The 24,629-nt window shown below is 42.9% G+C and overlaps 1 protein-coding gene across 5 annotated transcripts in view; it reads right to left on the bottom strand.

Annotated features, from left to right (window-relative positions):
- slc4a11 (solute carrier family 4 member 11) overlaps nucleotides 1-24,629 on the bottom strand; it is a 184,408-nt gene that overhangs the window by 59,962 nt on the left and 99,817 nt on the right. For all 5 annotated transcript variants that reach the window (XM_033643534.2, XM_033643531.2, XM_033643529.2 and 2 more), the window contains exons 4-5: nucleotides 17,319-17,362; nucleotides 9,473-9,701 (exon numbers count right to left, since the gene is read on the bottom strand). In XM_033643534.2, coding sequence (XP_033499425.1) covers nucleotides 9,473-9,701; nucleotides 17,319-17,362 — 273 coding nt within the window. The remainder of the gene's footprint in view (nucleotides 1-9,472; nucleotides 9,702-17,318; nucleotides 17,363-24,629) is intronic.

Consider the following 24,629-nt stretch of genomic DNA (forward strand, 5'->3'; position numbering starts at 1 on the left):
CAGGAGGCCAGTGTTCACTTCCTGTAAGACTGTAAAGCCAAACCCTGTTCTCTTTTCCTGAACCCAACCACGTGTGTGTGTGTTGGCTAAATGTAACCACGTGTGTGTGTTGGCTAAACGTAACCACGTGTGTGTATGTTGGCTAAATGTAACCATGTGTGTGTGTTGGCTAAACGTAACAACATGTGTGTGTCTGCTAAACGTAACCACGTGTGTGTGTGTCGGCTAAACGTAACCACGTGTGTGTGTGTCGGCTAAACGTAACCACGTGTGTGTCGGCTAAACGTAACCATGTGTGTGTGTGTGTGTTGGCTAAATGTAACCACGTGTGTGTGTTGGCTAAACGTAACCACGTGTGTGTGTTGGCTAAACGTAACCACGTGTGTGTGTTGAAGGATAAAAAACATCAGTTGGCGATGTTGTACCGACGTAGTTCTTTTATTTTGAAAGAGACTGTATCAAACTGTACATTTCCTGTGAAAACAGAAGTGTATTTTGAAAACAGACAATGCATGTAACAGGCTGAAGTTGACACGGCGTCCCAGAACGTCAACAACCAACACACCCAGGGTACCTTGGACGTCATATGAGCAAACGTGGACATGTGACGAGGTCACAGTGAGGATGTGATGGTTGATCACATGATCACAGCCTTCTAAATAAGATGGGCTCTGCATGAATTACTGGCTCATCATTGAGGGGATATGTATGAAATTTGGTGCATTCATTTTTGTAGGAAAATGTGAACGGTGCATGAGAGCAGCCTGAGATCATTCAGCTTCTGGTAAAAACCTCCTGAACATTGAACTGTGAAGGATTCTAACCAGCAGACGTTTCACCGGGTCACAATTTGCACCACTTAATTTCACTTAACCCCTGATAATTTCACACACTGGACCTTTAAGTTCTGAAGACAAATGAGCTCCTTGTTTACGAACAGAAGTCCGGCTCTCACCTGCGCAGCTTTAAAACGATGTGACTGTTTTTCAGATTGATTCGAGCCGGCAAATAAAACCAAACAAAACAAAAACATATAACAGGAGGATTATGCAAATCAAGGCAAAGTGGAGAGCCGGCAAGATCGATCAAAGGTGACGGCAATTTAGGCAGAAAATTATGGAACAGTCATCACAAATAGGGCAGACAATCAGCAGCGAGCACTGCTGCTAACAGGATCACGGAGGAGGAGAGGAAAATACAATTATACAATACATCATTACTGCAAATATTGAAAATGAGTCATTCTGTGGCAGCCGCTCATCATCACTGTGAGCACCGTCATCATCCTCAGCCTCCTGGAATCATTTATTGGAGTATCTTAAAGCATGAAGTATCATTTGTTAATTAATAGCAGCACGTTTAGTGTTCATAGGAGAGGCTGAGCTCTTATTATTATTATCAATGCATTGCATCATCAGCATGGCTGTTCCCTCTCCCTCTGCACAATACTGAGCTCCAATCACTGAATCCCAAGACAAAAAAACTCAGCACAAGTTGGCTCCTCTGTACAAGTTCTAGCAGGACTAATTATCTCTGTGGGCTTTTCATCTTTTTCATTTCTGTAATTCTCTGTTCTTTCTGTGCCCATTATAATCTGGCCCTGTTCTCTTTATCTCACAGCTGTACAGTATTACACTCCAAATGAGCTGGTCCGCTCGCCAGCCGTATCACCCCGCTGTGGCACACTGAACGCAGATATGGCAGAAATTAATACCTGAAGAGATATGTCCCGTTGATAATGTACTTAACGTGCAATATGAATGTATTCCCCCAGGAAGAGCCTTTGTTCTTCCCCTGGAGATATATCTGTCCCCCCCTCTGCACCGACACGCGTGTTTCACGTGTGAGCGTTCATGATTTTAATTCAAGGATCCCACACGTTACTCAGAGTGAAGGGAATTCACTGCAAAACAACACGCTGAAGAGACGGATTTCAAACGATAAATCCACCTTTTGAAGTGCTGCGTATTCTTTAATAATCACCACACAGAAATGTGCGAGTCAAAGGTGACAGCATCCACAGACGCTTTGGAAAACACACATCTCCTGTGATGGGGGAGCTTAAATTCCTCATTTCCTCTTCAGTCTGTAAATATGTTTCCTCTGTGTGTGTGTGTGTGTGTGTGTGTGGACATGACTGAATGGCTGCAGTACAGTAACGCTGCTCATTTGAATGTTTCAGACTGTAAATCTTTGTCATCCTGATTTGTTGCATAATTATGGGATTGTTACATCATCTTCGGTGCAATTAATTGTCACCTAATTCTCATTTACTATTCTCCCATTGCCTCTGCTGCAGCTCATGCATTTCCCCGGAGTGATGACTCAACCTGAAACTGGCTTTAAACACAGAAGAAAATCATGACTGCAGATTGTTTGTGAGAAGCTTTAGTCAGTGAATAACTTCAACAACTGGCTGCTTTCATTTCAAAAGAAGAAACTCAGTATTTTGTAGAGATGCATCTTATGGATTATTTTTGCAGGATGGACAAAAAAAATCATATTGGGATTATTTTGACCGATACTGTCAGGGGCGCAGCACCAAACTCTGGGGCCTGTGCATCAGCAGTCTCTGTGGGCCCCCTGCACATCCTCTCTTGATCCATGTGTCTCTCACACTCTGCTTTGTTTGTTTGTTTCTTTTCTGTTTTTGAACCCTGATTTCTCTTTGTTTTTTTTTATTTTTTTATTTATTTAACCTTTATTTAGCCAGGTTAGTCCCGTTGAGATTAAGAATCTCTTTTTCAAGAGAGACCTGGCCAAGACGGTTAGCAGCAAAAACACAAAGTTGCAGACAGAGACATACAGGGAGAACAAGTACATTCACAAGCACTAAAATTTGCATAAAGAAAAACTACCAATAAATCAAAACGAGTGTTTCTGGGAGTAATTTGTACAAACAGTCAAGCTAAAAACATCGACATCCCATAGAAACTGCTTCCAAGTCCTTCAATTTAGATTTAAAAACATGTAACGACACGAGCTCCTTCAGTTTTAAATCATTCTGCAACAAATTCCAGGCTGAGGGTGCAGAATACCCAAAAGCCCTTTTCCCAATTTCAGTCCGAGCATTTGGGACAGAGAGCATAAAGAGGTCCTGAGAACGCAGTGAATACTGCCCGGTGTTTTTTTGCATGATGAAAACACACAGGTAATATGGAAGCAGACCAAGAATTGTCTTATATATAAAGGTGTACCAATGTAGGAGCCTACGGGTCGCCAGGGGGGGCCATCCTACCCAAGAGTACAACTCACAGTGATGAGTCAGTGCTTTACAATTTGTAATGAACCTTAGGGACGCATGGTAGGCTGAGTCAACCATATGGAGACATTGAGCAGAGGCATGCATGTACAGGAGATCACCATAGTCTAATACAGGTAAAAAAGTTGCAGCAACTAGACGCTTTTTTAAATTAAAAGAAAAACACAACTTATTCCGAAAATAAAAACCCAGTTTTAGCCTCAGTTTTTTCACCAGGTTCAGCACATGATGTTTAAAATTAAGGGAGTCATCGATCAAGATACCCAGATACTTGTACGAGTTAACAACTTCTATCTCCTTTCCACCAACAGTGACCACCACAGGTACATTTTGTAACCTAGCCTTTGAGGTGGTAAACAACATAAGCTTCATCTTATCTGCATTTAAAACGAGTTTCAGCTCATGCAGTTTATCCTGAACAACCACAAAAGCATTTTGCAAGTGCTCAACTGCCAGTGCAAGAGATGCTGCACAGCAGTATAAAACAGTGTCATCAGCATAAAAATGGAAAGTAGCATTTGACACATTTTGACCCAGATTATTCACATAAATAGTGAACAAAAGTGGACCTAATACAGAGCCTTGTGGCACACCTTTGTGGATCGACACAAAATCTGAGCATAGACCATCGTACCTAATGCACTGAGACCGATTACTAAGATAGTTTGAAAACCAAGAAACTGCTTCTTTTGAGAGACCTGAGTTCAGAAGTCTAAGTTTTAAAACATCGTGGTCGACTGTGTCGAAAGCTTTGGACAAATCAAGAAAAAGTGCTGCACAATGTTGCTTCTTATCAAGACCTACAGAAATGTCATTTACCACCTTCAGTGCAGCCGTGATAGTACTATGCTTTTTTCTAAAACCTGATTGATATGTTGATAAAATATCATTGGTGTATAAAAACTCCTTTAGCTGTGCACTCACAGGAGATTCAAGAATTTTAACCAGTACTGACAAATTAGATATTGGCCTATAGTTATTTAAAATACTTGGGTCTCCCCCTTTCAATAAGGGGAGGACAAAGGCAGATTTCCATATTCTTGGAATTTCCTTAGTCAGCAAAGTTAGGTTAAAAAGATATGTAAGAGGCTCGGCCACAAAATCGGCTGCCAATTTCAAGAAATAAGGATCAATCAAATCAGGTCCTGAAGGTTTTCTCGGGTCTAGTTCTTTTAGAGCCCTACAAACTTCCTGTGCAGAGAAAGGCACAAAGTTAAAAGACTGACCAACACAGACAGACACATCAGTACTGGGTTTCACAGACGCACTGCAAGCAGAGTCAAACAGGGAGCCAGTAGCCACAAAATGCTCATTAAAACAGTTCAAAATTTCCATTTTGTCATGAATAGCAACAAAATCCTTCATAACAAGGTTGGGCACTGTTGGGTGAAGACATGACAGTGTACGCTGGTGCTCCAGCAGCAGACACTCACTCAGCTCTGTCTGTGTTTAGACACAAACCCTAGTTCAGGGGGACTAAACAATAGTCTCTTTATTTATCAGAGGAGGGAGGAGGCTGAGGTGTGACCCTCCCTGAAGCTCCAGATATTTCCCCTTGACCCTCCCTGAGTGACTGGAGGAAAATCCATGACCCTCCCTCCACCATAAATAACTTATTAGATTTTTAAAACTTACACTTTGATGTTTGAAAGCTAAAAGTTGAAGATGAAATCCTGGATTCAGTTATGTTTTTTTTTTCTGATGGAGGCTGCATGACGTCTCCAAGGACCGTTGAGATTTGAAAATCCAACAATAATTTCTGTTTTTAAAAATGGTTTAATTTCAGTGATCTTTAAAGGAAACCTCCAAACAACCACATGCCCTTTAAAAAACACCTAGTTTGAAGACAGGTATTCACATCCACCTGTCTCAGATGCAGGTGTGTTGGAAAACATCACCTGAGTCTTTGAACAGAATCTTGCACACTGCTCTCGCTCAGCCTCACAATTTATTAGTATTGTGTTGGTCCTACGGGATCTTCCTTTCTGGATCTGGAGTGTTCAACACTGAGCTTAAACAGAAACTGCTCCACCCATTTCACAGGTGTGCACAGGTGTGGGTGTGTTTCTCAATAACTGAAAACAGCCTGTGCACCATTTCTCACATGTTCCACAAACGAAAGGAAAAGGGAACAAGAACAACACAGGAAAACCTAGAAAACTCGAGCTCCGTACCTCATACCTGTGCACACCTGTGAAATGGGTGGAGCAGTTTCTGTTTAAGCTCAGTGTTGGAAATAATGGTGCTGAACACTCTGAGGAGATCCAGGACCGAAACGTTAGTGTTAATAATAAACTGTGAAGCTGAGCAGTGTGTGGGACTTTCTGTTCAAAGACTTTAAAAATCACCAAAATATAGTCCTAAAATCTGCAAAATTTGGAAAGCAAATTGCCAAAATGTGGAAGTCATGTTTTCTTTAAAAATCATCGAAATTTAGCAGCAAAATTTGGTAGAAGATTTCCGCACACGTACATCTCTGCAGTGTTTTTTCACTCTATAGCTGAGCTTTCAGTCTATCAGACCGGGGTCTAATCTGTTTCTACCAGTTTGGACTTGATGATGTTTCCAGCACTTTACCAGAATTGTACAGGACCAAAAGACAAATCACCAGAATTGGTTTTCTTTAAATGTTGGCGAACACTGCTGAAATTTAGCACAAAAATTTGAAGGGCATGTTTTCTTCAAAAAATCATCAGTAAAATAAAAACAAAATACCCCCCCCCCCCCCGTAAATGACCAACAGTCCCTTAGGGGTCCGAGGGGCCTCAGAGAGCTTCTACTATTGTTTTCACACAAAGATCAGTTTTTCAACTGATTTATTCAGCGAATTTTAGTTGAACTGTGACACTAATTAATTATAATTTTTAAAAAAATGTTATTTTTTTTTTAAAATCAGGCTGTTGCCCCCCCCCCCCCCCCCCCCCCCCCCCCACACACACACACACACACACACACAATGATTTTAGTAAGAATGGTAATTTTTGCATTTCATTTTCACAGAAAAATTGAATAAATAAAAATGATGAACATGTGATTTTCACTGAGGCACTGGGCTGCGTCTGGAATAATATTATTAAGCTTGTTATTGGTTTTATTAACCAACTATAACTGTCGCTCTGTGGCTGTAGATTCTTTTTTACATAATAAAGTGTCACATTTTTTTCTGTATTTTTCCAGTTTTGAAATTCAGTGAAACCTCTGAATGCTCAGATTGATTTTCCAAACGTGTGCAGACAGCCTGGACCTGCGCAGGAAGCCTTTCTGTTAAGATGGCAGCCACAGAGAAAAAACAAAGCCTCTTGTGTTGCCTGGGAGTGGGGCATTCTGGGAGAGAAACAGTCAAGTAGCCGCAGCCACCACAGCTTGAGAGTCTCAGAGAGCCATTTGAAAAGCTAAGTGAGTGATCGATGACAGAAGTCAATTATCACCTCGCCAATCTGTCAGAGGCGGCTGTGCAGGGCGAGCGTCACACACCACCCACCTCTGACTAACCATCAACAACTGCGGACACCAGCACAGCCAGACAGCAAAACACTGGAGACAGAGAATATGACAGGCAGCGCCGACGCTGCCGTTACCTCCACATGCTCCTGTAGAGGGAGGAAACACCCTGCTCATGTTTCACTGCAACATCTCTAAACCTGCAGCAAACAGCAAACAGCCGGGATGAAAAATATTATATATTTCTTTACTTCTTTATGACGTTAACAAAAAAATAAATGAAAGTTTGATTTGCCTAATAATGACTTTGGTGAGGCAGCGTTGGGAGCAGCTCGGGCAGAGCGAGGCTTCAACAATGGCTCCATACTGTTATGTAAGAGGGCGGATTTCTCCTGCTCTAATGGGCTGAGGAGATTCGCCTTAACCAAGAGGCTTTGCTACTCAGCCAAAAGGACCTGTGCTGAAGGGGCTGAGCTAATGTGACAGTGATCTGTAAGCTCACAAACCTGCAGAAGCTGTGCCCTGCTCTGGAAATGAGTCTGATGCGTTAGAGGAGAGGAAGGTGTTTGATTAAACTTTGAGCACATCTCACACTCTCAGGGACAATAAATCTCAGGGTTTCAGCAAACAGGAAGATTAATATGTATAACTGCGTTAGCAAAACTTTTTTAGTAAAAATTTATATCATTTCAGCTCCAGGCAATCTCCTCAAATCAATTCATTTTACATTTTGAAAACTGAAACTTGTAACTGATTTAAACCCTCTGAAAACAGGCGTCCCCTGGGCAGCTGCAGGGGTTTGTTGTTTTTATGATCCTGTTAAAAACTGATCTGAAATAAAAACTACAAAAGCTCGAGTATTTATTCTGTTTGCAGCAGGAAGCTGACACTGCCATCCTTCATGCCAACACATTGTCCATGTGCAATGATGTCATTACGTTATGCTACAAGCTGTCCAAAACACACAGTGACACCACAGTGTTGTCCTGTCACGGCTGCAGAAGATTGTTGTGTACATGATCCTTTTAAAATCAATCTAAAATAAAAACTGCAATAGCTAGTGTTCTTTTTTGCAGCAGCAGCAGCAGAAAGCTACGTCTGTCTTTTGTGCCACCATGTTGTCCCTGTGCAATGATGTCATTACATGATGCAACATGCGGTTCAAAGATGGTGAAAACGTGTGGTGATGCCTCAGTATTTGATTGTCTTGGCTACGGGAGATTGTTGTTTACATGATCATGTTTAAAACTGATCTAAAATAAAAACTATACGAGCTAGAGTGGGTTTTTTTGCAGCAGGAAGCTACGACTCCGGTCTTTCACCATCACGTTGTCCCCTTGTGATGAAGTCATCACGTTACGCTACAAGCGGTCTAAAAGACAGTGAAAATGTGCCGTGGTGCCAGAGGAGCAGAGGCAGGTTTATAAGAATACGTGTTGTATTTTTTTTTTTTTTATATATATATGTAACAAATTTCAATATTTTGAAATTAAAATATTTTTAAACTTAATTTAAAATTATTTAAAATTTACATTGTTATCTTTGCATCTCTTGTCTGAACTTTTACCAATTCTAATTGTGATTTGAAAAAAGAAGAGTAAATAATTTAGTTATTAATTTTACCTTCTGTCTTTTTTTCTCTTCACTCTTTTATTGTAAATCTGTATCCTTTATTATGTTTTATATTTCATTTCATCACTTACCCTGGTTTACTGACTTATATAATCTTTTAGCTTTCAGGTTGTTCAGATTTTCGGGATACAAAATACCAAAAACTACCAGTGTAGGCACTGAGGAGATATTTCTACTGCAGATCAAACTATAACGACACCTTTTCACTCTGCTCATAATATCTCATATCTCAAAAAGTGAATAATGTTCGTAGTTCAAATAACTTATAGAGGGTTAAGAAATATTTTGATCATATTTCTGCAGTTGCAAATCTGTGGGACCAAAATGTTTTGTGTGTTTAGTTTAGAAAAAATGTCCGATTTTTGTATTTTTCAAATTTATGACAAAAATACATTTATAAATCATTCTGTTTTTTTAACTCACATAATTCTTTAGCTGAGGTTGTGCAGATCATAGGGATATGAATTAATTGAAGATACTCCAAGAAATGACATCACAGCAACAATAATACCAACACATGCACTGATGGAGCGATTCTGTGGAGTTTAAAGATGTTAGTGAAGAAGAAAAATGGCTTCCTGTTGTTTTCTCACTGCTGAAAAGAATAAACCAAACATCTTAAAAACATTTTCAATAATCTGACAAATAACAGAGGATTCTGTTCATCTGGATCATCAGCTGTGTTGCGTGCATGTTGTGCATTAATGTGTAGGAAAACCATGCGACAGGCTTCCTGGGAAACGTTTGATGTCTGCACATGTAAATGGCTGCCAACTGGATTCAGCACATCAAGCTCTATTTGTGTCCACTTGAGAAAGCCGCGGGGCAAATGGACAACCTCGACTCAAACATCACAAACTCTCCTCTGGGTCTTAAAAGCTTCTTGAACCATTCTCAAGTCTATCTGACAATCCTGCTGCCGAGCCCGAGGTGAAGCTATTCTTCAGGTAGGTGTTGACATGTGCAGCCGTCACATGTTTTCAGGTCAGGTGTCAGATGTTACGGGGTCTTGCTTTGAATGTGTGCCGACACAGATGGTTCAACTTCTCTGTCTTACTGTGCTCTGAGAGTGTGTGACTGTATCTTCAAACAGTTTCCCTGGTTTTATGCGTGCACGTCGACGGGTTGGCTGCTTACCGTTAACCTCCTGAGCTCCTGCGTCTGTGAAAAGCATGCTCATCACCTCCTCGAAGTTGCAGCTGGGCTCGGCTGTGTGGCTGTCCTGGCCCACGTGGTGCAGCATCCTCTTCAGAACATCGTCCAGGGAGGCCGCCGTCTCATCCAGCAGGATGCTGGCCCTCGCCAGGAAGCCATCCAGGTCCCGGTGAGCCCGGATCTCCTCCTCAAAGTTCATCAGCTTCACATACTGTGGAAGAGAGTGAATTCTTTAAAGGTCTGAAACAGTTTTACTTTAAATTTCTGTGTGATCAGGCCGATCAATGTCATTTAAAGACTGGAAGGAACTGTCAGTCTCTGCAGAGTTGGACCCAAGGCATAACACTCATTTCATACAACTGTCTGGTCTATTAAATCTCATTTCTCTTTTTAAGCTGAAATTTTCTACAGCCTTGATGTCCCTGATATTGTATTTGGAAAATTAAGACTACTGACATTTTCTAGCTGAGCAAACTACAGCTCTATGTTTCAGCATATTTTGCTAATGCTGCTCCCTATAATTTTATTTATGTATTATATGTGTCAAACATTCGTTCTGTAACATTTTGTAACCCACAAAAAGCTGTGTAATGGGTAAAATATTTATATATATAAACTGACGGGTAAAACTGAACTCTGTTGTTCGTGGGCGGGCAGCAGGTGAGAACAAAAATCAATCTTTTATTTTTCAGAATAAGACGCAGTAAACAGATGTGCAGTATATATGTCATATTTCGACAGTTGCTTTTATTTTGAAAGTCAGTGACACCAGTGTAACCTTTGACCCTGTGGTCACATTGGTCACCGACATGGAGGACTCCAGCCATGACACTTTGCAGCCCGAGGATGAGGTGGCAGCCTACATGGAGTTCAGATCCTTTGGAGGTTTGATGGTGGTGGAAGGAGCATGCTAACATGTTTCCTAACCTGGCAGTGATTGAATGTTTTCACTATCCAGTCAAAGAGACGTCCAATTCAAGAACGGAGAACCAGCTTCATGTGAGGGACTGGGGCCTGGGGGGCTTTGATCACGGGGGGAGGGTCACAGGACATAGCTACTGTAACTTCACTCACTGGTTTGTGCACGTCTGTTTTGAAGCCTCGAGTTCAACATTTTGGCCGTTGCCATCTTGGATTCTTGGTGACCGTATGACCACAGTTCATGTCGTGTCTCCTCAATACAGAGCTGTAAAGTTGTCCACCATGGTAGCAGTTAGCTGCTAGCTAACCGTAGCTAACTTGTTTGTCCATTGTTTGGTCTGTGACGTAATAGGTCAACAGGAAAAAGGTCCAATACTAACAAGCTGAAAGGGGGCATATCTCCACCTATCGTAGAGGAGTCGCACATTCCCCTCCCTGAGTGGTTGAACAAATTTGTGGCACAGAATCACAGGTCTTCAACCAGGCCACGTACATCTATGATTTTGTTGTATTTCATGTGGTAGAGCAGATTAAACGGAGTCTTCAGATCCATGGGCTCCACACAGGTACAGAAATAAAACATTTATATTAAAGCTTTGACCTTCCACCCACACTCCCCCCTCTGAGCCAAAAACTGTCCTCTTTCAAACAGCAGCACAGCGAACAGATGCTTCACCCCTCGAAAGTTCATCAGTGGTGTCTAAGAATCACCTGAGAGACGGATGAATGGACAGACACAAGAACACAGCTCGATTAAGAGCCCAGACACCCACCAGTCCTCGATCCCATCGATCCAGTGATTGACAGAAGCTCTGAAGATGAGTGGATCTCCTGCTGTTCTTTTCAAAATAAAACCAGCACTGAGCAGAGTCCATGTCTGGAGTCTTCTGAGCTTTTTGTGTGTCGACCTCTGCACATAAATCTCATTTGTTTGTAGCATTAGTCCGTCAGGTTTAGGTTCTCTTTGCTTCAGGTCAAGTGAGTCAACAGGTGAACGTTGCAATTAATGTGGCATCATCTTCAGATGTATTTCCTGTGTGGTGTTGCAGTGCGTGCGGTCTGTGCAGGACAGAGCGCTGGAACAATCTTTGATTTGAACAAAGTGTTGATAAAGGAAGTGAAGAGTTCAGAGCTATAGCACCAACACCACCACATCAAAATGAGCTCTAAATAAAGACGGCTGCAAATAAATAGATCCACGACGAAATTCTTGGCAGTGAAATGAAGATGTGACCGTGTGAAATTGATAAAAAACAGACGGAGAGAGCAAACAAACAGAAGTGTAATACAGAACGGGGAGATTAGTGAAAAGAAGCAGGCAAGCTGTTGGCAGGAACAAGACACAACAAACTGAAATCTGTGACAGGCGCCGAGCGACAACGTCTTCCTCCTGACAGCCGCGGTCACCAGTTTAAACTAACGCCCTCTGGGCGCCGCTTTCAACTGCTGCAACTGTGGAGGTGCAGAGACATCTGTCCATCTGTCCATCCGTCTACACTGAAGGACGCACAGACATCACCCATTATTTTAAAGACATGGTTTCTGGAGTCAAAGCTGTTTTGTTTCTGGGTTTTTATTGTCGTTTTTAAATTTGAACTTAGACAATAAAAGGGTCTGTTTTCATTACTGATTAACCTCCCATTTATTGTGTCAATTCATTAACTATCTATGTTCTCTATATATTGTCAGAACATTCTCATAATGCTCATCATATAACAGAGGAGGACAAAAACAGTCTGAGGGGACGTCTTCAAATGTCTTATTTTGTCCAACCGTTAAAAACTGAATTATCCACAACAGGTGTGTTCACATGGGCCTGATGGTCCACTAATAACCAGCTGTACAGCGTGTAACCACCTCTACCGGAAGAAACTGATCCTGATTGGTGGGAATTTTCAGGTTGTGAGTAGTGGTTTAAACATTTGATAATCTGTTCAGAAGTAAAATATCAGCACCTACTAACCATGTAGACGCTTAAACTGGCTGGATTAAATGTATTTTATCTGCACACGTTTGCTGCTCATGGTGCAACATTAGGTGACGTAACGAACAGGTCTCATTCTGGAGTCGTCGTAAACTTGGTCCGTGTTTTCCGGCGTCAGAAATCTAAATAAAATTAAGCCGTCCTTTCATGTCAGCATGACACGCAGCCAGTCGCCACTATTGTTTGACGGCACCTGGTGGTGTCAGGGAGAGGTGACGGGACAACAATGTAAGGTAAGGGGGCAAAAGGCCCAGCAGGGTGGATGAGTCCAACAACCACCAACTTTTACCTGAGAGGCCGGTGTTCACTGATGCTGATGCAATTTTGTTTTGTTTTTTTTGTGTGATGTCAGAATTAAAAAAGAAAAGAACTCCCTCTTGACACCTTTGTGTACAAAAATGTCCGCTTCAAAAACTGCTATAAAAATACTATATATTAATATTTTTTCCACGTTCACTGTGTTGAATCTTTTAATCAACTTCAATTTTGAAAATAACTAACTAGATATTCAATCATTTTCTACATTTTAACCCTTTAAATGCCAGTTTCTGTCATGCTGCCATGATGTTTTTAAATGAAAATGACCCCAAAAACCTGAACTAGTTTCCATATACATAATTCGAGGGGGATATTTATTTTCATTTATTTTTTTCTGAGATATGTTAGTGATGTCACAACATTGATTTTGATGCATTTTTATTCTTGTGCAGTATTACAGCCGGGCTCCACCGGGCACGTCAGCGGCGCAACAGGTCTGCAGCGTGAGTCCCGTAGCAGCTCGCCCCCCTGTTAATCAATTACAGCGGCTCCACCGGCAACGGGAGCAGCGCGACAACCACCGTCTGTTGCGCGACAACTCTCTATTTTACGCGGCTCTTCTATTTTTGTCGCGCTACGCTCCCCTATGCGACCCTCCAGCAGATAAAAACTACATGAAATAGTGTGCTAAACGAGCACAATGTGTTTTTAAATGAATAAACCATTATCAGAGGTGATATGTGATGATTTTTTTTCATGCATTTACCCATGTTTATCCGTGACATTGTGTAAATGTCCGTGGCGGACATTTGAAAGCGAGTAGATGACAAACAGTACAGTAAACTTGTAGATAACTCAAATATATGTAAACTGGACTTATGGACTAAGAACTAATTCTTATTTACAGTGGCAGCCTGGTGACAGCGAACGCCTCTTAGGGAGGAAGGTGGAGGCTTGTTAGAAAAGTCAAAATAAAGGACAGCAGCACATCCAGACATTCCCAACACTACTACAGTGACAACAAGCTCTACATAGATGACATGCAGGTTAGCTCATGAGCCTCAGACAGGTAGCTGCAGACAGCAGCAGCAGCAGTGAGACAAACACGCCAAACAGCAGACAGAGAAGAAGAATATGAACGGGACAACAGGATGCAGCAGACAGACAGACAGACAGACAGACAGACACAGGATGGGGAGTATTAGTGCAAACAGCTGCATGTATCAGTGAGAATGTCCATAACAGAGTCCTTGAAGCTTCTTTGGGGATAAAATTGTCCAGTTTTAGTGGGTTTTTTTAAGTGTTTTTCACTAATGGATCCTGTGCTCAGATCTCACAGAGTCTGTTACTGATGAACACATTAATGTGACAGATCTTCCTGCAGATGCTCAGAGAGTGAGGAGCATCATCTCAGACCCTGTCTATACAGGTGCTCTTGTAAACAGATATTTTCCTCTACGTTTGGGCCTCTCGTCCACACAAAAGGAGTTTCAGGTCACTAAAAGCAACATTTTTTTTAAAATGGAGAGGAAAAACATCCGTTAATAAACCTATCTGGACACGTATAGACAGGGCTGTATGGGCCTTCGTCATGAGTTTGGGTATAATTTAAATTTTGAGCCACACATTATTATGTGGGGAATATTCCCACGGTGTAACCCAGACTCTGAGAAGACGTCTGCACGCCTTCATCTCCAGCAGGCCTGATTACTGTAATACACTCTCGTCTGGTCGACATGGAAATTCAGATGATCTAAATTGCAGCGGCACACAGGCTGCGCTGACCGTGTCCAGAGGCAGAGGACACATTACACCTGTTTTAAAGTCCCGTCACTGAGAGCAGACTGTAAAATACTGCTATTGGTTTTTCAATCACTCAACTTGGTGATTTAAAGTCTGGCCTGAGTGTCTGATATGTTAATATGGAGCTCTGCTCGGTCCCTCTGACTCCGTTTGGTCTCTGTGGCCGGACCGAGGCTCTTCAGCAACCACAACTGAATCTGCAGACTGTTTTAAATTCAACTTCAACTCACACCTCTGTAGCTCAGAACTCACATAGTTCATTGTTATTCAGTGTCACAGTTAATTATTTTCACACCCTTTTCCATCAAAGTTAGTGCATGTACGGGAATTTTAAACACAGGGAAACCAGTTCTTATCAGGCGACAGACTCCTTTCCCAGACCAGAGCTGTGTACATGTCCAACCTGGTCTCACTCCGTAGTCGTAGAACACTGGCATGTGGTCAGTCACTTCAAGCGTCAGACACCAACGAAAAAAAAACATGCTTCCACGTTGGCGTGATACATGGTCGGCGTTCTTGATTAACGGTGCCTGGTGGTGTGGCGTAGAGCGTGCAGTGTGGGACAAAATAAATACGTCACATGACCCTGTCTGACAGGAAGTTTATGTCAGTGTAACAGAACTTTGTTGTTCTTATTTGAGTGTTTAATTCTGCTGTGTGAAGATAAAAACATCGAGTACACATTTTACAACAATTTAATTTCATTGAGCTTTAAAAATATATTGTCGTGAGCTGAGGTTTCTAAACGCTGGGAAACAATCACAGTGTTTTTTATTGGCTGCAAACTAATTAATTAAAAGTGGCTTTACAAATTTTAGTCAAATTAACCCTTACGCAACCTTGGGACAATTTTAGTCCTTTTGATTTTTATTTTTTCAGTAACTTTGGCTGTGTGGCAAACATTTTGGTAAGCGTGTGTGTTTTCTTTCAAATTTTGGAAGTTCAACCTCAGCTCTCATAATAAGTCAATAATAAACAGCGTAGCCAAAAAACACCCTCTCACACCCTTCACCCTTCATTTTTCATAAGAAATAATAAAATAAAATGCACCAGTATCAATGTTGTTACTTATCACTGACAAATCCCAGACAATAAAAAATATCAGCTTCACATTTTGTACAAGCTAAGCTAAGCTTTGTTGAAGCTAATTTTTGGCACTCAAAGGGTTAAAATTCTGAAATCTGAAAACATTTGGTAGTTATGACGTTGGTTAAAAATTTAACTCAGTAAACGTAGAAAATAATATTAATAATATTAACATAAATTAATTTAAGGCAGTTTCAGTACGGGGCATTTTTATCCTCAAAGGTGTCGAGAGGGACTTTTTATTTTTTTTTAATTTTTGAAATCTGAAATTGCACAAAAAATAAAAATGCATCAAAATAAATTTTGTCACCAATCACAGACATATCCCAGACTGTAATAATTTACATTAAAGTTCAGCGTCATGGATGGACTGAGGGTTTACAGTGAACTAGAACGTCTTATTTTTGGACTAATTTGCAGCGCAGTGTATCAGAGCAGCTCTCGCCCTGTTTACTCCAGTCCTCCCCAGGACTCGTCCTCCAGGAGCAGCCAGCTCCCACTTCTTCTTCTTTCTGTTTGATGGCAGATTGGAGCCACAGTTTGTGAGGTTGCTGCCCCCAACGTCACCGCAGGGGTTGTTGTATCTATGAGTCACGTTGTGGTTGTTCAGAATCAAAGAGCTCTGCTACTGTCGTGTTTTTGTTCAGGGGGACAAATGCAAGTGTTGTGAATACTGGGGGGCACGTGTCCCTCATGTACGCCCCAGAAACCTCCGCCTGCTGTGTTGTATAGGTACCATCATCATCGTCACTTTGCCTTGGGTCACCCAGCAGAAGCCCTAACATGGAGCAATGTGAGCGGGCAAACAGTCGGGCGGCCTGAGCAGATAAACAGCAGCAGACAGCAGCTCCACAGAAGATATTCACTGTGACAGCTGAGCTATTCACTTGTCAGGCATATCTTACATAAATTGGATTGGTTTTACAAACCTCAGTGTGCTTCAGCTGAGCATGTTGGAGCTGTGGGCTGTTACAGTATGAAGGGAAACTCGAGGAGGAGCCTGGGACTTGGTATCAGACCGTACTCATGACTCAACCAAAATAATCTTGATTAGAAGAGTCCAGCGTAGCACAAGTTACTGATGACGACTGAGGAAGACGGTTACTCTCTCTAGTCTTTATTCACTGCTCCTGTTTAATCACTTCAGCTCCCATCTATTAAACATACGAAGAAGGCAGCACCCATGTGGTGTGAAGGGGGAACTCTTTCTGTCGTCGACTTCAGGAGTGACCACAAGGCAGACGTCTTTATCCTCTCAAACAGCTGATTCTGATGGGTGTCGAGGCTCTTGACCAGCTGACTTCACTACAAGCTGATTGGCTGTTGAAACAGGTGACGTGCTTTAAAACCAGCAGCCCGCCATGTGACCAGCTGAGTGTCAGGTGACATCATCAGCCGGCTTGAGTCGAGCTCAGACCGGCCAGTTCACACCGCTGACACTTTTCTCTGTGACGTTCTTAAATGGTTTCATCTCGTCACCCATCTTTGGTCTGAACTGGACTTTATGTTCAAATGAAGCAAACTTTAGAGCTCGTGTGTGTGTGTTGCTGTGTAAATATTTGATAGTGTGCACTTTTATCTGTGATTTATTCTTCTAGGTTTGAGCTGTAGAGGTTTGATCTTCTGTCTGAAGTCAGATTTCTGAATCAAGCTGAGCTGCTCTGACAGGTGGCCGCGCTCATTATCAGCAACATGTTTAGTTCTCTGATAAACAAAAAAAAATCACTTTTATAATAATTATTTTAAGATGAAATGTAATGCAGTATTTATTCCTACCTTTCTTGATGTGTTCAGTAACACACAGCCGGAGTCGTCAGCATCTGAAACAAAGCAAGAGGAACATTGACACATTCAAAGTGTGCATGAAGCAAACTTCTCTACATCTTCGTCTCATCTCATCTTCACCACCTCGACCACCACCAGCGTCAAGACCCTGTGGGGACTACGGATCCATCACTCTCCTTAAAGATAAACCATCTCCATGGGGTCTAATCACCAAAGACTTTCCACATTTTTCATCCTTATGTGCACACGTTAATAAATATTCTTTTTGCTATAAAAACGAGTCTCTCCTGATTGAAACGCTTGCAGTCTGTCTGGACCTGATTAATGCTGCCTGAGGCTTTAATTTTTATTTTTCTTCATGCTGTTGCCCTCTCTGTCATTATTACTCTGTTATTATTATCATTATTATGCTCTTCATTATTCCTGGCCTCAGCCAGAATCTGTAAGCATGCAGCATCAGCCCCCTGAGTATTTTTTTGCTTTCATCTCTTCTCCCTGTTTCCTGGCTGGAGTGGCCTCATGTCCTAATTAAAAAAGGGCTGTTTAAGATGAGCCAGTGAGCGCTGTAATGCAACGTCCAACAGCCAGCGTCCTCCCCAGGACCCAGGGGTGGCTGAGGGAGGAAAACCTCCGTCGCACACAACACACACCAAAATATGAGTTTGGAAGAAGAAGGAACATTTAAAGCTTCTGAGATGAAGATGAAACAGGAGCCAAATGATGGGACCCGTGATTTCACCACCACTTTGCCAGGAATTTTTATTTTGTGATCTCTTTATTTTTATTATTAATTCTATTTTTCATGTATAGAACACACACACACACACACACAGAGGAAACCCACACAGCAGACTGGCCTGCCCGCCCTCTAATACACCCAGCATGAGATGTAACCTTTGATTGTGTTTGATGGCGTTGTCGCCCCGTCTGTCATGTAACCTGATGTATTAAGTTCTGTCTTGCCTCACCTGCCATGTCTGCTCTCACTTCAATAATAAAAAAAAGCTCAACACTCTGTATTTGCATTTAAAAGTATGTTCGAACCAACAGAACATCCATTATTGATGGTGGAAATCCTGAAATAAAGATCACAAGTAACAACCGCTGAGCCAAGAAGAGAAGCCTGAGACCCTTTTCTAAAAGTGATGAAAATGTCAAGAGGCGAGTGTCTAAACGCTCTCATTGAACAGGGATTGGAAGTTCGCCACTGATAAGGTTTTAATACACACGTCTGTGGAGCCGAGCCGAGCGCTCAGATAGAAGTACAAAGGTCTGGATTTTCCCAGTGTCGAGAGAAAAAAGGGAAAAGGAGGAAAAAGCTTTAATGTTAGAAAACAATACGGGGACAAACGGAGGGAACAAGGTTTTCAACACACTCGAGTCCTTTAACGAGCAGACTGCGTACCCTGCTGACTCTCATAAAACAGGCCGCCACTGCCGTTACATAACGCAGTTATCGCCGTTTACTGTGGGGAGGACGTTATTAGGTTACCATGGGCTTTCCTGCTCTGCTCCACGTGACGCACTATGTCGGCTCGGTCTGGAAATCAATCAGTGCGTAACTCCTCCCTCCAGCAACGGAACAGCAAAAAAACCCCTTTTTAACGAGCCAATAAGCCCGAGGAAGGCACCCGGGTATCATCATATCAATAATCCAGCCACAAGTGAACGTGCTGGAGTGTGCGGTGAAAGGAGGGCTTTGATCGGCACACCGAACACCTTGCCTTGATAAAACCCTGCAGGCAGTGGAGGAAGACAGAGAGCACCAGCCCCTGCCTCCACGATGAGACTGTGGCAGGGGGCGCGTGTCGTGTGCAGTGGATTTGGCTCATCAAAGCCTCACAATCAAAAAGCACAAGGCTGGGCTGATCTGCTCCCGGAGGGGAGAGTGAGCTGAGGCTCTAATTGCTGTCAGGCTGCAGCCGTAAGGAGATATTCATATATTCATATGAGATTACCTCGTCCCCAATGATCACCTCCTTCTAATGGCCTCTGTGCGTCTCAGTATACTGTGTGGCTTAAAGTAATCCAGGAGAATTTCAGGGTTTAGGGATTAAGGAGAGGAAGTGCTCAGATGTGACACGGCCTTGTTTCCCTTCTGGGTTCCTTATTTGATCAATGCAGCTCTACAACTGTTGATTATATTCCGTCTGCCACAAGTGTTATGTAATCTCATGGTGGAGGGTTGTATGATTTGAGTCATTAAGGGTTGCAGGGTGGTGACTGACGATGGCTGAATTACTGTGTGATTGGAAAGATCTCGAGTGTCCTCGGGCCGAGGCTGGGCAGCGTGTGCATCTCAGATATGTGTTTAAAAAATCTAAAATAATTGGTTTGGTAGTGTGGAAGAAAGTTTGATTTAATTTAACACCACAGGTTCAAGGTTTTTAATTCAGGATAGTAAGAGTTTGTTTCCAATCTCTCTACCAAACTGCTTTTCAAATTTGATGTGCCCACGTTATTTCATTTGCATTTGGTAAAATCAGTGCAAGCATGACTCCGAAGTTGTTGAAAACTGGTGCTTGGCCAGTGACATACGTCAGCATGATACGTGGCCGGTCCGGCGGCATCAGGAGGAAACGCAATGGGACACCAACCAACATTAAGGGAGCAGAAGTCCAAGTAGGGCAGGTGGGAGAGGTGGTGGATGGGTCCAACAACCACTGACTTTCATCCAGGAGGCCAGTGTTCACTTCCTGTAAGACTGTAAAGTGAAACGCATTTTTTTTGTCTTAAACCCAACCATTTTTGTACATGAAGGGAGAATAAATGAGCCTTATCACTGCAGGAATGCACCAATCAGATTAATATCAGAGCTGATGCTGACCTTCAGCGCCACCATGAAGGGCACACGCAGCTTGCGCTGTGTGTAGGGCACCAAAATAGCCCAATATAATCATCCATATACCATCCATCCATCCATCCATTTTTATCCAGTTTTCCGGGGTCAAGTCTCGCGGGCAGCAGGCTGAGCAAAATACCCCAGACGTCCCTCTCCCTGGCGATGCCTTCCAGCTCCTCCTGGAGGATCATGAGGTGTTTCCAGACCAGATGAGATACACAATCCCTCCAGTGTGATCTGGGTCAGCCACGCGGCCTCCTACCAGTTGGACGTGCCAAGAACACCTCCAACAGGAGGATCCCGATCAGATGCCCTAGGAGGGCTGCTGGAGGGGTTGTGAGAGTTTGCCTATTCAAGGACTTGGAGTAAGCTTAGGACAGCATCCCTGGGGCAGTCCTGTGGGGCAGTCCTGTGGGGCAGTCCTGTGGGGCACTGTGGGAATACCAGGGTCTTTGATAAAAGCCACCCGGTCCCTGCATGAACAAAGTGAGAGCTGTGTCTGCATACCTGGCACAAAGTCAAACATGTTCTCAGTGGGTGTTGTTCCTCTGCCAGGGTTGTCCCTCGTCACAGATTCTGTGTGTGACATTCATGGACAGGATCTCAGGGTACAGCTGGGGGGAGGAAGGGGTGCTGTTTGGTGACCTCAGAAATGCATTTCTGCTCTTTGCAGATGATGTGGTTCTGTTGGCTCCATCACACTGTGACCCCCAGCATGCACTGGGGCGGACTCCAGGAACGGGAGAAGTACCCCAGAGGTACCCCCAATCCATGGTGGGGCCTCCTTGAACCGGACTTGGCTCTGACCTGTCAAGGCATGGACACAGGACCTCTGGAGGGTGTCCTGTGGTGTCTGGCACCAACGTGTTGGCTTCAGATCTTTTGGGTCCCGTGAGTTGTGAGGTGGAGTACCAGCACGTCCCACAGATATTTGATCAGACTGGGATGTGGGGAATTTGGAGGCCAGGTCGATGCCTTGAGCTCTCCGTCAGGTTCTGGCCACTCCTGAGCAGATCTGTGGTGTGGCATGGTGCACTGTTGGGGAGCAATGCTACTGGGGAATACCGCTGCCATGAGGGGGGTACCTGGCCTGCACTGGTGTTCAGGCGGGTGGAGCGTTGTTTATCCTACTGTTAATGTCTCATTCAGGCGCCTTATTTATAACATTTATAATGTAAATATATTTTTTCTGTTTTGTTTATTTGAGAGGATTGGACCTCCAATTTGGAAAGAGCAAATTGCACAAAGGCATTGTGCTTAGAGCACCCAGCAGCGACCCTGCTGACGTTACCGCGTGGATCTCAGCCTGTGGTGAATCTAATACACATTAAAACATACTTGGAATTCAGCTTTTCCCCTATCGACTGCTTCGGCCTGGCGGATGGGCCAGGGAGTTCTTTAAAGTTTCTTTAAATATTAATAAGTTATTTTCCAAATATTTATCAGTCCACAGTCCACATGAACCTCTCATCACATACACATGAACTATATCTACTGCACAGCACTTATTAAAAAGAAAATAAGTCACTTTTAGAGCTGGTTGGCTCCTTCTCTCATTATTTCCTTCTCCCGAAACAGTGGTGGAAACAGCAGACGAGAGGAGATTTCATTAAAGCAACTAGTGTGTAAATGAATGTGAGCACACAGGGTCGAATTTAAAGTCTCCAATTAACCTAACTCGTGTGTTTTTAGACTGTGGGAGGAAGCTGAAGAAAACCCACACTGACACAGGAAGGATATGCAAACTGCGCACAGAAGGGCCCCAGATGGCCCACAGGTTCGATCCGGGAACCTTCCTGCTGTGAGGCAACAGTGCAAACCACTACTCAAACTGCCTCCGAAATTATTACTGGTTATAATACTGATTGAAAACAAGTGATGTAACATTTAAAAGGCTGTACAGTGCTCACTCCACATTCAACACACCGGAGCTAACCAACCACCACACCACAATAAACTTATAACATTGGGAAAACACCTCGTATTTATGTTTATTCCACTGTGCAACAAAAGCTGATGGTTGGGTTTAAAAAAACACAGCAGAGTTTGGCTCAACACTCATACAGGAACAACCCGGTCTCACTCCACAGTCGTCCAATAACGGTGCTTGGTCAGTGACTTCCAGCGACAGACACCGACAAAAAAGCTGTTCTTTCATGACGGCATGATACGTGGGCGGCCATTCATTTCCCGTTTCAATGTAAAGCCAAACAAGTTCTTTTTTGCGCCACTGCCGCAAAAGGGTGTCTGTCTTTTGTCACTGTCTGACCTAAAACTCACCAACCCAGTGGTGGCTTTTGACGACTTCGGAAAGAGAATGGTTTGGGCCGACATGTATCACGTCCGGTAAACGTCATAGTGAACAATGGAAAAACAGCATCAACGATCTGTTTTAGATGAATATTCTCTGGTGTAGCTCTGCTAAAAACAAAAACGCTTAACAAGTCAGCACGTTAGCATGTCGCTCAATACGAAGCCTGTTTGTATTTCAAGAATTTCAGAACGGAGAACCCAGCGTAATGTGAGTGACTGTAGTCTGTGTGTGTTTAATCATGGGTGTGTGTCAGGTCATGGGACGGGTGCGGGTGGGTATGACTTTGACTTCGACAATGACAGGTAATGGGTCGGTTCTGGTTCTGAGCTGAATGGGTATGGGCAGATATTCAAAAATGGACCTGTTATTAAAAAACACATCAGCTTGACAGGAGTTCCCGTTGGCCTGGCGACCCATCAGGCTCGTGAAAATTGCAGGGGAAACACTGGATTCCTCATTGGACGTACAAACCTTGAGGATCAGACGAATACAGAATTGTCTCAAACTCTTTGCCCGGACTTCTTTATTTCATTAACTTCATAGATTTTGTGACCTTGAATTATGAAAAGCTTCAATAATAAATGATGAAATAAAAACTCATCAAAGGGACATTTGTGCCTTTATGCTCCTGTTCAGTTCTGCACACTCCGTACACTACAGTCATGAAAGAGCCCACACAGGCTTTGACCAAGGTCAAGTAATGACCTTGGTCAAAGCCTGAATCCTCAAGTTTCCAGTGTGAGAGATGTCTGTCTGTCTGTCTGTCTGTCTGTCTGTCTGTCTGTCCTTCCTCATGACTTTTCCACTTCAGTTTTCAGCCAAATTGATTGAAGTGAAATGGAACCGAGCCCGGCGCTGGCAGATGTATAATCATCAAATCAATTCTATTTATGGAGAGAGTTTGACAGCTTTATGACAAAGTTCTCTGAAGTGAGAAGAATGGATAAGACGAAGATCATGTCACAACGATGAAAAACACCCAGAGATAACAAACAACATCCTTGTACTACCAGCCGACAACGTTTCCAGTAAGCTCTTCAATTTCTAATCTTTAACACTCACTCCAGTCGCTGCCATCAATCACTTAGTTTGATCTTTGCCTGACGCCACTCACACCCCAAAACTGAGCAGGATGTATTAGACAGTGTTCGGCCCTCACACCAGCGTGGTGAACTTTACACAGATACTTTAAGTAGGAATCTATCAATGACCAAAAACAGATCACGCAGATATGAGAAAAATGACACAGTGAATTAGATACCAAGACAAAGAGTCAATCTGAGAAGAGTCCCTGCATGCAAACATCTGCTAACTAGGAACTGGTCCCAAACACAAACTACAGCTGAGGATGATGGGAATGTTCTTTAGTTATGCATGTGGTCATACATCTAAATAACAGCAGATTTAATTTTGACCCAATGACAACCATAGATGAAAAGTAACTACAGGGAATTCATACAATATTTGTCCAGACATTTTATTAGAAAACACAAATGTAAACCTCACAGTGGCTCGAAAGGAACACCAAAATCCTTTAGGGTTCATCATCTGAGAACCATGAATTTCTGCACAATATTTTGTGCCTATCCATCTCGTAGATGTGGAGTAAATTCATTGAACAAGGGAAACTTTGACCTGCTGTTTGTGTTAGATTAAGGACCAAGGAATCAGTAAAGTCTGTTGGGTTCATCCTCTCAGCACCATGAACATCTTTACCAAATTTATGGCAGTCCATCCAATAACTGTCAAAACATTTCAGACAAAAATTTGAGTAACAACCTCACGGCAGCTCCAGAGGAACAGACTGGGGGTCACCAAACTCAGCAGCTCCATCCTCTGGAGACCATGATGTCTGAACATTGGACAATGTTGAGATATTTCAGTCCGTACTAACCGAGTGTCCAGCAGACCAACACTGTCACCAACACAGAGTCAAGCTGTTAGCATGACTGAGACAGACACAGTCCCAGTGGTCTAACATGGTAACATAACATGAGGTGAGTTCTGTGAGGCAGCTCTGGACACTCATGCTGACTTTGCTTCACTCACACTCACTCCTGATTGGCTCAGTGAAGACCAGTTAAAGTCAAATCACTGCTCTGTACATCTGCAAACCATGAATATGTTATGTGTATGTTTCATACAA

This window comes from Epinephelus lanceolatus, chromosome 15 (assembly GCF_041903045.1).
Source record: "Epinephelus lanceolatus isolate andai-2023 chromosome 15, ASM4190304v1, whole genome shotgun sequence".
Taxonomy (NCBI): domain Eukaryota; kingdom Metazoa; phylum Chordata; class Actinopteri; order Perciformes; family Serranidae; genus Epinephelus; species Epinephelus lanceolatus.